The sequence below is a fragment of the Salmo salar genome, chromosome 18 (genome assembly GCF_965601325.2).
Source record: "Salmo salar chromosome 18, fSalSal1, whole genome shotgun sequence".
Taxonomy (NCBI): Eukaryota; Metazoa; Chordata; class Actinopteri; order Salmoniformes; family Salmonidae; genus Salmo; species Salmo salar.
The window spans coordinates 9601091-9617004 of NC_138308.1; the positions used below are offsets into that span (position 1 = coordinate 9601091).

At 41.4% G+C, this 15914-nt stretch overlaps 1 protein-coding gene across 2 annotated transcripts in view; it reads left to right on the top strand.

Moving 5' to 3' along the window:
• LOC106576795 (insulin-degrading enzyme) overlaps positions 1 to 15914 on the top strand; it is a 45348-nt gene continuing 29434 nt past the window's right edge. Inside the window, exons 1-9 of one of the 2 annotated variants that reach the window (XM_014154206.3) lie at positions 1 to 143; positions 1101 to 1283; positions 2266 to 2473; positions 4425 to 4594; positions 5533 to 5655; positions 13382 to 13494; positions 13638 to 13800; positions 14355 to 14447; positions 15797 to 15888. In XM_014154206.3, the coding sequence (XP_014009681.1) occupies positions 1124 to 1283; positions 2266 to 2473; positions 4425 to 4594; positions 5533 to 5655; positions 13382 to 13494; positions 13638 to 13800; positions 14355 to 14447; positions 15797 to 15888 (1122 nt within the window). In that variant the 5' untranslated portion in view covers positions 1 to 143; positions 1101 to 1123. The remainder of the gene's footprint in view (positions 144 to 1100; positions 1284 to 2265; positions 2474 to 4424; positions 4595 to 5532; positions 5656 to 13381; positions 13495 to 13637; positions 13801 to 14354; positions 14448 to 15796; positions 15889 to 15914) is intronic. The other variant, XM_014154204.3, reaches the window with a different exon arrangement.

Sequence of the window (15914 nt, forward strand, 5' to 3'; positions counted from 1 at the left end):
CGCCGTTAAAACTAATCGAAGAAGAAGGTTTCTCTGATTTTGTCTATCTGAAGTATGCTGCAATGTTTTAGCCGACCGGCCCAGTTATTAACGAGACAGCTTCTGGTTGCGGGGAATAGTTTGTACTTTAATCAACATTTTAAGTGAGTGTTAAATGTCAGATACTATCCACTTTAAAATCTCTAATGAAATTAGCAAATAATTAACCTGCTAACTGTAACGTTATTTAGCCACACAATGACAGCAGTAGTTAGCTTTGCTACCTAGCTAGCGCGGGCTGACTAAGCATTAGCAGAATAGCATTTATAGCTAGCAAATGATCTTTAATAGCTAGCTAACCGATGAAAGATCTATGCACTTCATTTATAACCAGCCAATCTAGCTACCTCAACTGGGTGCACCAGCTATGCACAAATCCCAGCTAGCTAGCCTAGGAATCATGCTAGCCAGTTAAGGAGATTAATCTCTGCTGGCGTCACCCGGCTAACCCAATGCGGCTAATTTGCAAACTCAAACCAGCCTAGGAAAAATACACTCGTGCTTTGAACAAAGTATCTTAGCTTGTAGTAAACCAGTAGCTAGCTAATATGAGTTGTTTACTTGGTGTACAGAGCTGTTTGACAACATATGTTAAACGGTAGATTGTTAATTTATTGAGGAGTGTCGTTAGTAACATTAATCCATGTTTGCTGCTGTTTTCATAGTGGACTGGGTGACAGACCCAGATATTTAAACTTTATTTCCAGGTCAACCTATTCAATTCTGCATATCTGCCTGTTGAATTCATTGTTTATGTTCAATGTATTTGTAAAAGAAATCACTGACGCGGTTGTGTGCACAGTACTATCGGTCTGCTCAGCCTATGATGGGCAGTCTGTCCTCCACCTTGATTGAGGGCACTGCCAATTTGGGGTCTAAATATGGCACTTCAGTTTGGGAAGTCCATCCACATTGCATCACTCAGAATGCTCGCCAATATACATTTACCCCCTATGTTTAAAAAAAAAAATCATTGTAACGTCCACCTGTCTGTAGATTGCTTGTCTAGTCAAATTCTAAATAGTGGGTAGAATAATCAGATGATGCCCTCTGCTGTACAGGCTTGTCGTCTCTGCCACTCAGAATGACAGACCCTGCCATGAAGAGGGTGGTGAGTGAAATCGTCCGCTCTCCAGAAGACAAACGGGTCTACAGGGGTTTAGAGTTCACCAATGGCCTGAAGGCCGTGCTCATCAGTGACCCCACCACAGACAAGTCCTCAGCAGGGCTGGACGTCAACATAGGTGCAGTATTCACCACCTCTAGCCTAGGCTCCAGGCAGTCTCCCAGCCCTATTCTTAACACCAGGACCCCTGGTCTCCCTCTCATTATTTTTCCTCAGGGGACTTCACCCCTCTCTCCTCATCCCATAGCAAACCCTATCTCTCCTTAAAATGTTACCTCTCTTTTTGTATCTTTATTTATTTGCTTCAACCCCCGTTCACATTGTCTCTGGTATTTGTGTAAATTGTTATGCTTCCATTTCTCTTTTTCACTCCTAGTTTATTTCCCACAGGTCCACATTGAAGAGTATCCTTTTTATAACACTCTTTTTGCTTTTTGTCCCTTAATTTAAAAACATGCTCCGGTACTTTGGCAACCAATCAAGTATTCTTTAAACCTCCCGCTTTGAGCTGGATGTGTCAATGTGTAGTTCATACATGCATAATCTATGAGCAGAATTACTGTTTTACCTCAATTAGCCACGAAATCCCTAGTTTGAAAGCGACTTTTCTTGACGCCGTGCCATTTTCCCTAAATTTCCTGCAACATGGGCCAGCTCCCTACCAATTCAAGTTCTCACCAATGAGCTTCAGCCTCTCGCATTTGAGTGACAGCTAGCAAGAGGCCTGCCCAGCGTTAGCCAATGAGGTTGCAGGCCGGGCCCAATGGCTAAGTGGACACAGCATAGAGAGTGCAATGACGTGCACATATGTGACACAGTACACCATTTTCACGGACCACTTTTGGCTCGTGTGTGGTACTTTCAGAACTACTGGTTAAAAAGTATACAAAAGTACCACAGAATCTCTAACAGGATTTGAACCATGCTAGTCTGAATGCTTGAATCCTTTAGTGTCTTTGTGGTTAAAAACAGCATCTCTCCAGTGTTATGGCTGCCAGCAGCTTTACATCAATTTACTTTGTTTTACTTTATGTGCAGCAGTGTGTGGAAGCAAATAAACATACTAATTATCTGTTCGACACTTATGTGTGCAACTTCAGGTTCTTTGTCGGACCCAGGGAACATATCAGGCATTGCCCACTTCTGCGAACACATGCTGTTCTTGGGCACAGAGAAGTACCCCAAGGAGAATGAGTACAGCCAGTTTCTCAGTGAGCATGCTGGCAGCTCCAATGCCTTCACCAGCGGAGAGCACACCAACTACTACTTTGACGTATCCCATGAGCACCTGGAGGGAGCACTGGACAGGTGGGTGAACCAACAGGCTCACGTTCATTAGGGCACAATGTAGAATTTGTCTTTGCAACATGGACTTTACTTATTGGACAACAAGCGTTTCTTATTGGACAATTTCAGCTAGCCCTTCCCCGTTCGTTTCCTTTCTTCCGTTAGGTGCTTTTTGAATATGACCCATGTTATGTCATAGAAATTCTCCCATGACTCTCCCATTTTGACAGCTTGGATGTGCCACTGTGACCCGATTAGGCTGTCTGTGTGAAATATTATGTTTTTCCTCATGACTATCCAATTTATGTTGCTGTAAAATCCCTCCCAAACTGGACTGGCCTCTAGTTGGCAGAGAAGTGGTATAAAATACATTTTCTTTACATACTCAACTGAGCTGTCTGTTGTTTCTCGATGTTGAATAATGAACTACTCAGGTTCTATAGAGTCACATGATGTTTCTAAGTGGGTGTTCTCTAAATATAAGTATGGGATCCATCCCCTGGGTCTACCTGAGGTGCGTTCAGTTTGCTTGAACTTGTGCAATGTTGCGCAACGGTTTGTACCGAACAACACGTTTCCCCAAAAACGTTCCTGTACGTTCTTGAACAGACTTTGAGGTATGTTTGCGCGTGTTTGGTGGGTGTGGCGAGGTGTGGCTGTAGCAACGAGTGACGATGTATTTAAATGGCCGTGGTAACGCTGTCAGCGTTCTACAACCCAACCCCCTCCCAGTTTTTCAATTGGTTGTTCAGTGCAGCACCGTTTCCGTTCAATTGAACGTTCCAGAACGTAAAAAACTTACTGAACACAGCACAAGGCGTTAATCCCAGAGAGCCACCAGGACACGATCCTCCAGTTACCTGTCCCAGTGTCAATTTCACCCCTACCAGTACCTGAGACCTCAAGGATGGAATTGGTTTCTTTACCTCTCACATCTTAACTAGGCGTGGGTAAGTTGGGTTCGTTAGCATACAAACCATTGGATGGGGAAGCTTCGGGTTTATTAAGGGTCCCCATCTTGAATGATGAGGCCTTTTTAGAACACCAGCCTTTCCTCAGTCCATAAAGACCACTGTGTGTTGCCTAAATGATGTGTTTTGGATGGAGTACTAGTGTAACCTCTACCTGTAGATTTGGGTTAAGCTTACCCACTTTGTAATGATATTGCCTAGGAAGCACCTGTTCAAGCCTCAATAGTTTCTCATCCTAACAGTTCCATATTGCTGCTGGTAATGCATGAAAACCATCTGGACAGCAATTCATTTCATTCTTTATTAGGCTTTCTCTTTTCAAACACTCATGAACGTAATGCAACACTGGAGTCTGATCTGGGTTTTGGAAGCCATTTTCAAATCCATGTCGTGAACCTTCATAGAATAGTGCTACAAATGACGGATGGTTGTTGAGAATGGGTGTATGGGGCTACCATAATAGTTTTTCCAGGTGTATAAGGCCATTTGAATATATAATTGGACAACTTGCTTGTGTGACATCTCAGATTTCTGTTTCATCCAGCTACGTATGTTGACAATCTGTAGCTGCAGGCTGTGCAAAGCCTAGCTGCAGAGGGCATTTACTTTGGCCTTTTCACTTAATTGCAGTCATTCTGCTCTGCATGGCAGTTGATCTTGCTCAGTGCCATTCAAATAGCTTTGCATACAGGTCTGCCAAATGTCACTGCTGTCTATTGAGTCTGCAGACAAAAAGTATACATCTGAATTCAGACAGTGGGATTTTCCACATTTTACTGTAGTCAAAAACTTCTGGTCTGGAACCATAAATAGCGCACACACACCTAATACACTTTTTGCACAGTCATCATCTGAAGGCCTTCACCAGAACAATCAAGTTAATTTTCAAAATAAATTAATCCAATGGCCCCAGTGTTCTAATCTAAATAGCCTATTCTGCTCTTTTTGTTTAGTATGTATGTCAACTTGTTAAATTAATGTCTTGTCCTGTATGTATCTAGGTTTGCTCAGTTCTTCCTGTGCCCGTTGTTTGACGAGAGCTGTAAGGACCGTGAGGTGAACGCTGTGGACTCTGAGCATGAGAAGAACCTGATGAATGATGCCTGGAGGCTATTCCAGCTGGAGAAGGCCACTGGCAACCCCAACCACCCGTTCAGCAAATTTGGGACCGGTAAAAACCTCATGCCACTTTACATACTATAGATAGGGGTCAACCCAACCCAGCATGTATCAACCCACGGTCATGTTCGTTAGGCACAAAACGGAATACAACAAACTGAAACAGGACTGAAAATGGAGGGACTACCAGGACTTCCTTTTCCGTTGCAAAACATTTAGGTACAGTTTTCCCGTTATGAACATGACCCAGCAGTCCTGTTTAAAACAACTCAATTCCTCTCAGCCTTTAATGTGCTGATTCTTTCTCTCACTCTAATTGTGTTCTCATATGATTAGACTTAGAGCTGCTCCCAGCCCAGAAGAGCCAGCTGGTGGCAGTGTTGAGTTATATAAGCTGGAGATGATTAATATTTTGGCTATAAAGTGGTGAAGGGCCCCTTTAACAGTTTAAATCTCTCCAGACGTTCTAGATGTTGTATGGCTCTGTTATTTGTTTTAGCATAGGGAAATGCTCACCAGCTAGCCTGCCACAGATGAAGTACTAGATTTGGGCTGTGGTTGTGTAGGCTAATTAGTAAAGTGCCAGCCCATAGAGGACAGAAAAGTGATCAGTCTGTCACTGAGGGCCTTACTCAAAATTGAAATTGCATCACTGTTGGGATTCATTTCGTTCACCCATTGGTTTTCTTAGAACAAGCTTGTTTTCCTTATAAGTGGATGTATTCTCCCTCCCGCTGTGGACTGTTTCATAAAGTCATCTTTGATGATAACTATTCTGGCGTTTTACAACTTGATTTGATGCTTTGATGTCCTCATTTTTGCCACTGACAGTTTTTTATTTATTTTTTTCTTCAACACATCATATGACGATAAAGATTCTAGTCTTTTGTCCAGTTAGATCAAGCACTCACTGCATTGTACATATATTACAAAAACATGAATGGATGCATTGACTAGCTGTTTAAGAATTATATCTGGTTGATTTCTCAGGTAACAAGTTGACTCTGGAGACCAGGCCATCCAAGGATGGGATCAACATCCGCCAGGAGCTCCTGAAGTTCCATTCCACCTACTACTCCTCCAACCTCATGGGACTGTGTGTGCTGGGAAGAGGTAAGGGTGTGTGTATGGTGTTAGCTGGTGTGTGCCTGTGTCGTACGCGCCAACATCCACATATGTAACAATAAAGTACTTTGGTAAAAATACTTGAAAGTACTACTTAAGTAGTTTTTTGGGGGTATCTGTACTTTACTATTTATATTTGACAACTTTTACTTTTACTTCACTACATTCCTAAAGAAAATGATGTACTTTTTACTCCATACTTTTTCCCTGACACCCAAAAGTACTCGTTACATTTTGAATGCTTAGCAGGACAGGGAAATTGTTCAATTCACACACTTATCAAGAGAACATCCCTAGTCATCCCTACTGCCTCTGATCTGGCGGACTCACTAAACACATGCTTCATTTGTAACTTATGTTTGCGTGTTGGAGCGTACCCCTGGCTATCCGTAAATAGAAAATGGTGCCGTCTGGTTTGCTTAATATAAGGAATTTGAAATGATTTACACTTTTACTTTTGATACTTAAGTATATTTTTGCAATTATATTTACTTTTGATACTTAAGTATTTTTAAAACCAAATACTTTTATACTTTTACTCAAGTAGGATTTTACTGGGTGACTTTTACTTGAGTCTTTTTCTATTAAGGTATCTTTACTTTTACTCAAGTATTACAATTGGATACTTTTTCCACCACTGACAGTCAAGAGTTGCTCCTTGGATCAGAGATCTTAAGCTGGTTTAGATGGAGGAAATAACCTGTCAGCTATACAGAGCTAAAAGCTCTCACATCCTCTCTTAGGTCACACTGAAGGCTAGGAAGTGCTTTTCTAAACACTTCTCATGTAACTGTCTGGAACTGAGCCCCCAGAACACTTAGCCAAGTCCTGCAGTCATCTGTTTGCTCAGCTGTCCAGAGACATACGAAGTTTGAACTAAAACTTCCAACTAAAAGTACAGGTCTTATATCACTTATTATTGTGGGGGCGATAGCGCCTACCTAGCTCAAATTCTAGACGTCAGATTAAAACGAGACTATAGCAAAGGCAGTATAGTACGAAGATTTATTTTTTATTTCACTTTTTATTTAACCAGGTTGGCTAGTTGAGAACAAGATCTCATTTACAACTGCGACCTGGCCAAGGATAAAGCAAAGCAGTTCGACACATACAGTGAGGGAAAAAGTATTTGATCCCCTGCTGATTTTGTATGTTTGCCCACTGACAAAAATGATCAGCCTATAGTTTTAATGGTAGATTTATTTGAACAGTGAGAGACAGAATAACAACAAAAAAATCCAGAAAAACGCATGTCAAAAATGTTATAAATTGATTTGCATTTTAATGAGGGAAATAAGTATTTGACCCCCTCTCAATCAGAAAGATTTCTGGCTCCCAGGTGTCTTTTATACAGGTAACGAGCTGAGATTATGAGCACACTCTTAAAGGGAGTGCTCCTAATCTCAGTTTGTTACCTCTATAAAAGACACCTGTCCACAGAAGCAGTCAATCAATCAGATTCCAAACTCTCCACCATGGCCAAGACCAAAGAGCTCTCTCTCCAAGGATGTCAGGGACAAGATTGTAGACCTACACAAGGCTGGAATGGGCTACAAGACTATCGCCAAGCAGCTTGGTGAGAAGGTGACAACAGTTGGTGCGATTATTCGCAAATGGAAGAAACACAAAAGAACTGTCAAACTCCCTCGGCCTGGGGCTCCATGCAAGATCTCACCTCGTGGAGTTGCAGTGATCATGAGAACGGTGAGGAATCAGCCCAGAACTACACGGGAGGATCTTGTCAATAATCTCAAGGCAGCTGGGACCATAGTCACCAAGAAAACAATTGGTAACACACTACGCCGTGAAGGACTGAAATCCTGCAGCGCCCGCAAGGTCCCCCTGCTCAAGAAAGCACATATACATGCCTGTCTGAAGTTTGCCAATGAACATCTGAATGATTCAGAGGACAACTGGGTGAAAGTGTTGTGGTCAGATGAGACCAAAATGGAGCTCTTTGGCATCAACTCAACTCTCCGTGTTTGGAGGAGGAGGAATGCTGCTTTTGACCAAGAACACCATCAAACATGGGGGTGGAAACATTATGCTTTGGGGGTGTTTTTCTGCTAAGGGGACAGGACAACTTCACCGCATCAAAGGGACGATGGACGGGGCCATGTACCGTCAAATCTTGGGTGAGAACCTCCTTCCCTCAGCCAGGGAATTGAAAATGGGTCGTGGATGGGTATTCCAGCATGACAATGACCCAAAACACACGGCCAAGGCAACAAAGGAGTGGCTCAAGAAGAAGCACATTAAGGTCCTGGAGTGGCCTAGCCAGTCTCCAGACCTTAATCCCATAGAAAATCTGTGGAGGGAGCTGAAGGTTCGAGTTGCCAAACGTCAGCCTCGAAACCTTAATGACTTGGAGAAGATCTGCAAAGAGGAGTGGGACAAAATCCCTCCTGAGATGTGTGCAAACCTGGTGGCCAACTACAAGAAACGTCTGACCTCTGTGATTGTCAACAAGGGTTTTGCCACCAAGTACTAAGTCATGTTTTGCAGAGGGGTCAAATACTTATTTCCTTCATTAAAATGCAAATCAATTTATAACATTTTTGACATGCGTTTTTCTGGATTTGTTTGTTATTCTGTCTCTCACTGTTCAAATAAACCTACCATTAAAATTATAGACTGAACATTTCTTTTTCAGTGGGCAAATGTACACAATCAGCAGGTGATCAAATACTTTTTTCCCTCACTGTACAACAGAGTTAAACATGGAATAAACAAACATAGTCAATATAACAGTAGAAAAAGTCGATATACAGTGTGTGCAAATGTGGTAAGATAAGGGTGGTAAGGCAATAAATAGGCAATGGTGGCGAAGTAATTACAATATACCAATTAAACACTGGAGTGATTGATGTGCAGAAGATGGGCAGAAACTGCTTCTCCAATGGAAATCCCAGATCATGCTTGTAGGCGATGTCATGGTGACGTTGGCTAGCTAAGCTCATGCGCAGAAATGCATCATCGGATCTAACGGTCGTCTCGCGGCGAACTGCGCATATGCCACCGTCAAATCAAAAGCACTCCTTCGATATAGTTGTTTTTGTCAAATGAAAACATCTTTCAGAAGGATGGAGAAATAACATGTTCATCTACTTAAGACATTGGCTCGACTCTAGGTTGTGCCTTTACATTTCAAGAAAATGAACAACTAAGGAAGAATGTTTCACTTCTTATTCCATACCAGATCAAATCTGAACCACTTATAGACGTCTATGAGTGGAGCAAATATCGGCTGGACCGGAGTTAGCTGTTCTACGAGTGGTCTGAGGCAGTCGGAAAATCACTTTTTTTTCAAGTGCAACTTTAGTAACAATGGTTTTGGGAAACAGTTCTGAGATTTAACGATGCGCCTACGAAGGTTCTAACGATGAACTTAGCCTTAAGATGATTTTGGGAAACCAGGCCCTGGACAATAAATTGTGACAGAACACGTCCATTTAAAAAAACAATATATTTTTAAGTGCAAATAAAAAAATTTAAGGACACTTTGCATGTGGAAATGTTATATAATCACCTTCCGGTGAGAGGTAGGCATTGGTCTGAAGCCGGAAAGGATTCAAACCTTCTCAAACAGCCTAATTTATATTCTTTAGAGGAATAATGGACATTACAGTATCCTGCTATTAAAATGTGTGTATATAATCTCATAGACTGTATGTGTTTTTAGATATAGGCCAATTGTAAACGTGTATTGTAGCGTCACCTTTATTGCAAAAAGAATTACAAATACACACAACTTTAAGCTACATATTCATTTGACAGAGGTAATGAACTGCCCATTGATAAAACAGGATCATGTTTGCAAAACAAGTGTTTCTGAGCTTATGTCAATATTATACATACCTTGTGTCAATTGAAGCTTATCCTCAATACTGACAAAACTAAACTAATGGGGTTTTCTTAAGCAAGAAATAGACCTCTGAATTTTTCACCTATTATTACCTGTCAGGGCATTGAGATTGAGACTGTAACCTCATATAAATATCTTGGAATTGTAATTGATGATGGCCTCTCTTTTTTTTTTTTTATTGCATATTCAACAACTTACAAAAAAATTGAAGCTGAAATTGTGGTTTTATTTCAGGAATAAGGCCTGTTTTTCTTTTGAAACCAGGAGGCTAGTATCAGCTACATTTTTGCCTTTACTAGACTATGGGGATATTTTATATATGAATGCTTCCGCTCAGTGTTTGAGATCAATTGACACCCTTTACCATGGCACTTTATTTTAAACTGCAAAACCCTTACGCACCACTGCACTTTGTATACCAGGGTTGGCTGGCCTTCTCTAGTCACTCGTAGGCTCAGTCACTGGTATACTTTTATTTACAAAGTCATTTTGGGTTTACTACCTTTTTATTTGGGCATTTTTATTGTTCAGAAATGTGGTGGACTTTATCCTGCTAACTGTTCCAAATGTCCGAACTGAATTTGGTAAAAGGGCTTTTATGTACTCTACCCCATCGTCTTGGAATGCCTTACAAAATACTTTTAAGCTGGAAGAACTTGTCCCGATTTGGTATTTTTAAATCACTGATGAATGCTTTTGAGACTGATTCCCTGACCTGTCAATGTTTTTAATTTGCTGTTTTTGATTTTGTTATACTCTTGTGAATTCTATGGTTTGAACTAGATTACTTGTAGTTTTTCATTTTGTTTGTCTGTAATTTTTGTAATGACTTGGTGCTGCCTATCTTGGCCTGGACGCTCTGGGAAAATATTTTAAATCTCAATGAGCCCTTCCTGGTTAAATAAAGGTTAAATAAATAAAATAAAAATACAGGTAAGCTAACGATTACAGAAATGAGGAATGGCGGGAGACAGGCTCTATAGACCTCTATATATGAGTGACTGTCCAACAGACCAAAACCTGTTATTATGTTGGGTACCTACTGACCCCAAAAAATTTATGAAATAGTTTTCTCAATGACATGTATTGCTAAAAAGATTTAAGGAATACAGGCAGGCACAACATTACTACAAGACAAAACGCCTCAATCAATCATGGTCTTAAAAGTATAAAAGCAAAGCTTGCTTTCATATATTTTATAAACGGGTTGAAAAAGGTAGTAGAATAGGATTAGTGTGGCGTTTGTGAAGAATCCAATACTTTAACTTGTATGCGGTACAAATCACATTATTGTTGGACCACCTCTAAGAGTATGATTAGGCTGTTTTGAGAAGGTTTAAATACTAAACAACCTGCCTAAACATTGTTTCAAGTACAATACCAACATAGCTTTTGTAGGTGGTCAAAGCTGTGTGCTGGAAAACCTTGGTAGAGCATGGGTGGAGTAGGCGTTGTGGAGCTCAAGTGAATTTCCTTTATTGTTCGGCATCAGACCACTGCCTACTTCTTCCTAACAAAAATCTTTGGTTCCCCCTGGGTGCACTTTTTGTTTTTTTACCCTAGCACTACACATCTGATTCAAATAATCAAAGCTTGGTTATTTGAATCAGCTGTGTAGTGCTAGGCCAAAAAACAAAATGAGTTTTTGAAACCCTGCCTTCGAATGTAATGCAGTACATTTCAGTCTAAGCAGGGATCAGGACCAAAGAGAATAATTGATATGACATCTACTTTTACAGTTGCAGTTATTTCCCCTTTAATACTCTGTCCCCACCAGCCCTCGTAAAAAATTCCCGAATAACCCTTGTTCACCTTTCCAATTCTGTGAGCCACAGACGAGCCATGATCCAATGAGTCACTGGGGATACAGTAGGCTGTGTCACTGGTGTGTTCATTACCAGTTGAAATGGTTCATTTAGTGACACCATGTCCTCTATAGTGAAATGAAATGGATTTGCACTTGGCAGCTGGGTTTACAATGGCATGACTTCATTAATGGCTTTCACAGCTACACGGTTGATAGTGTCTGGGCACATTTTGCTAGTGTTGTTGACCTCTCTTGTTACTGTACAAGATTCCAAACCTAACTTACAGGATGGAAACAGTGCTTCATGTACATGCAATTAAATGCTACATAACAGATACAGTTGAAGTTTACATACACTTAGGTTGGAGTCATTAACTTGTTTTTCAACTCAAAATTTCTTGTTAACAAACTATAGTTTTGGCAAGTTGGTTAGGACATCTACTTTGCATGACACAAGTCATTTTTCCAACAATTGTTTAGACAGATTATTTCACTTACAATTCACGGTATCACAATTCCAGTGGGTCAGAAGTTTACATACACTAACTAAGTTGACTGTGCCTTTAAACAGCTTGGAAAATTCCAGAAAATGTCATGGCTTTAGAAGCTTCTGATAGGCTAATTGACAATTTTAGTCAATTGGAGGTGTACCTGTGGATGTATTTTAAGGCCTACCTTCAAACTTAGTGTCTCTTTGCTTGACATCATGGGCAAATCTAAATAAATCAGCCAAGACCTCAGAAAAAAAACTGTAGACCTCCACAAGTCTGGTTCATTCTTGGGAACAATTTCCAAATGCCTGAAGGTACCACGTTCATCTGTACAAACAATAGTACGCAAGTATAAACACCATGGGACTACGCAGCCGTCATACCGCTCAGGAAGGAGACGCGTTCTGTCTCCTAGAGATGAACGTACTTTGGTGCGAAACGTGCAAATCAATCCTAGGACAACAGCAAAGGACCTTCTGAAGATGCTGGAGGAAACAGGTACAAAAGTATCTATATCCACAGTAAAATGAGTCCTTTATAGACATAGCCTGAAAGGCCGCTCAGCAATGAAGAAGCCACTGCTCCAAAACCGCCAAAAAAATGCCAGACTACGGTTTGCAACTGCCCATGGGGCCAAAAATCATACTTTTTGGAGAAATGTCCTCTGGTCTGATGAAACAAAAATAGACCTGTTTGGCCATAATGACCATCGTTATGTTTTGTGGAAAAAGGGGAGGCTTGCTACCCAAAGAACACTATCCCAACTGTGAAGCACGGGAGTGGGAGCATCATGTTGTGGGGGTGCTTTGCTGCAGGAGGGACTGGTGCACTTCACAAAATAGATGGCATCATGAGGCAGGAAAATTATGTGGATATATTGAGACAGACATCAGTCAGGAAGTTAAAGCTTGGGTCTTCCAAATGGACAATGATCCCAAGCATACTTCCAAGCTTGTAGCAAAAATGCTTAAGGACAACAAATTCAAGGTATTGGAGTGGCCATCACAAAGCCCTGACCTAAATCCTACAGAAAATTTGTGGGCAGAACTGAAAAATCTGTGCGAGCAAGGTGGCCTACAAACCTGACTCCGTTACACCAGCTCTGTCAGGAGGAATGGGCCACAATTCACCCAACTTATTGTGGGAAGCTTGTGGAAGGCTACCCAAAACGTTTCATCCAAGCTAAACATTTTAAAGGAAATGCTACCAAGTACTAATTGAGTGTATGTAAACTTCTGACCCACTGAGAATGTGATGAAAGAAATTAAAGCTGAAATAAATCCTTCTCTCTACTATTGTTCTGACATTTCACATTCTTAAAATAAAGTGGTGATCCTAACTGACCTAAAACAGGGAATTTGTACTAGGATTAAATGTCAGGAATTGTGAAACTGAGTTTAAATGTATTTGGCTAAGGTGTATGTAAACTTCCGACTTCAACTGTAAGTGTTTTTGAAGTGTTTTGTCATTTGAATGGTTTTAGTATGAATCCAGGAAGATTGAGTATCTTAAAAAATGAAACTAATCTCGCCCTTTTTCTCATTCACACAGAGTCATTAGATGAGCTCACCACCATGGTGGTCAAGCTGTTTGGCGAAGTGGAGAACAAGAATGTGCCTATCCCCGAGTTCCCCAACCACCCCTTCCAGGAGGAGCACCTCAGGGTGAGCTCCTTAGTTTCTCCCTGCAAGACACAAATAATTATATGGATACACAATCAAATACATCATCCCATGGAAAAGTTGTGCTACTGAGGTGCTTTTCGTTGTCTCAATTCAAATATCTCATTCCTAATTTTCCTTCATAGCAATTCTACAAAGTGGTGCCTATCAAGGACATTAGGAACCTGTATGTGACGTTCCCTATCCCAGACCTGCAGAAGTACTACAAGTCCAACCCAGGCCACTACCTGGGCCACCTGATAGGCCACGAGGGCCCAGGGAGCCTGCTGTCTGAGCTCAAATCCAAAGGTAGGCCATAGGGCTATGATAAAGAGAATCTCAGTTTAAGATTTAGGGCTTGATAGAATGGTAGAAACCCGCTGCAAACTGAGTACTCAGTTCTGCCACCTCTGGTCTCTTGGACCTCCCACCCCTACGGGAGGGCAGCTCCCGCTCAGCCCAGTCGAAGCTCTTCTCAGTCCTTGCAAGCCAATGTTGGAACCAGCTTCCTTCTGAAGCAAGGACAGAAGAGTCCCTGCCCATCTTCCGAAAATGGCTGAAACCCAACTTTTTCTTAAATAATCCCACAGCAACCCCCCCCCCCCCCCACACACTTTTTTTGGGGGGTGGGGGGTGTACTTACTATGACTGAGAGATCTTAGTCACTTAGATCTTAAGATGCAGTAACTATAAGTCGCTATGGATAAGACTCTGCTAAATGAATAAAATGTAGAAATATCCAACTTTTCTTTTTGTAACAGTCTAATTAATCAAGGGTTTATACTGACCGTACATGCTGTATATGTGTAGAAGTGTTTGTATTTGAATTGATCATGAGAGCTATGCCCTTTATTCTTGTGCAGGCTGGGTAAACACGCTGGTCGGAGGCCAGAAAGAGGGAGCTAAAGGCTTCATGTTCTTCATCATCAATGTGGACCTGACAGAGGAGGGACTCTGTAAGCATTAGGATCTCAGTGATTGTGTTTGATTTTGTGTGTTTTGTTCATGTGTATGTGCCCACACCCTCATTTCAGAAAGCTGTCTGTGTGTGGTGTACAATGCATGCGGAAAGTATTCAACTCTTGACTTTTTCCACAGTTTGCTACAATTCAGCCTTATTTTGAAATGGATTAAATACATCTACACACAATACCCCATAATGACAAAGTGAAAACAGGTTTTTAGACATTTTGCAAACCTTATTAACATAATTATTCAGACCCTTTGATATGAGACTCGAAATTGAGCTCAGGTGCATCCTTTTCTATTGATCATCCTTGATGTTTCTACAACTTGATTAGTGTCCACCTGTGGTAAATTCAATTGATTGGACATGATTTGGAAAGGTACACACCAGTCTATATAAGGTCCCACAGTTGACAGTGCATATCAAAGCAAAAGAGATGAGATTGAAGGAATTGTCGGTAGAGATCCGAGACGACAGGATTGTCGAGGCACAGATATGGGGAATGGTACCAAAAAATGTCTACAGCATTGTCCCCAAGAACACAGTTTGGAACCACCAAGACTCTTCCTAGAGCTGGCTGCTTGGCCAAACTGAGCAGTCGGGGGTGAAGGACCTTGGTCACCATCCCTACGGTGAAGCATGGTGGTGGCAGCATGCTGTGGGGATGTTTTTCAGCGGCAGGTACTGGGAGACTAGTCAGGATCGAGGGAAAGATGAACGGAGGAAAGTACAGAGATACTCAAAGAAAACCTGCCCCAGAGCGCTCAGGACCTCAGACTGGGGCAAAGTTTCAACTTCCAACAGGACAATGACCCTAAGCATACAGCCAAGACAGAGCAGGAGTGGCTTCGGAACAAGTCTCAATGTCCTTGAGTGACCCAGCCAGAGCCTGGACTTGAACTCGATAGAACATTTCTGAAGAGACCTGAAAATAGCTGTGCAGCAACACTCCCCATCCAACCTGACAGAGCTTGAGAGGATCTGCAGAGAAGAATGAGAGAAACTCCCCAAATACAAGTATGTAGCGTCATACCCACGAAGACTCGGCTGTAATCAGTGCCAAAGGCGCTTCAACAAAGTACTGAGTAAAGGGTCTGAATACATATTTAAATGTGATATTTCATTTCTTTTTTATATATTTGCAAAAATTCTAAAAACCTATTTTTGCTTTGTCATTATGGGGTATTGTGTGTAGATTGATGAGGGGGAAAAAACAATTTAATACATTTTAGAATAAGGCTGTAATTTAACAATGTGGGAAAAGTCAAGGGGTCTGAATACTTTCCGAATGCACTGTATGCAGAACCACGTGCACTGAAGTGTCATTTGTTTCTGTAGTGCACGTGGATGACATCATCTTCCACATGTTCCAGTACATCCAGAAGCTGCGCATGAAGGGGCCTCAGGAGTGGGTCTTCCAGGAGTGCAAGGTAAGTACTGCACTGTAGTACCACTC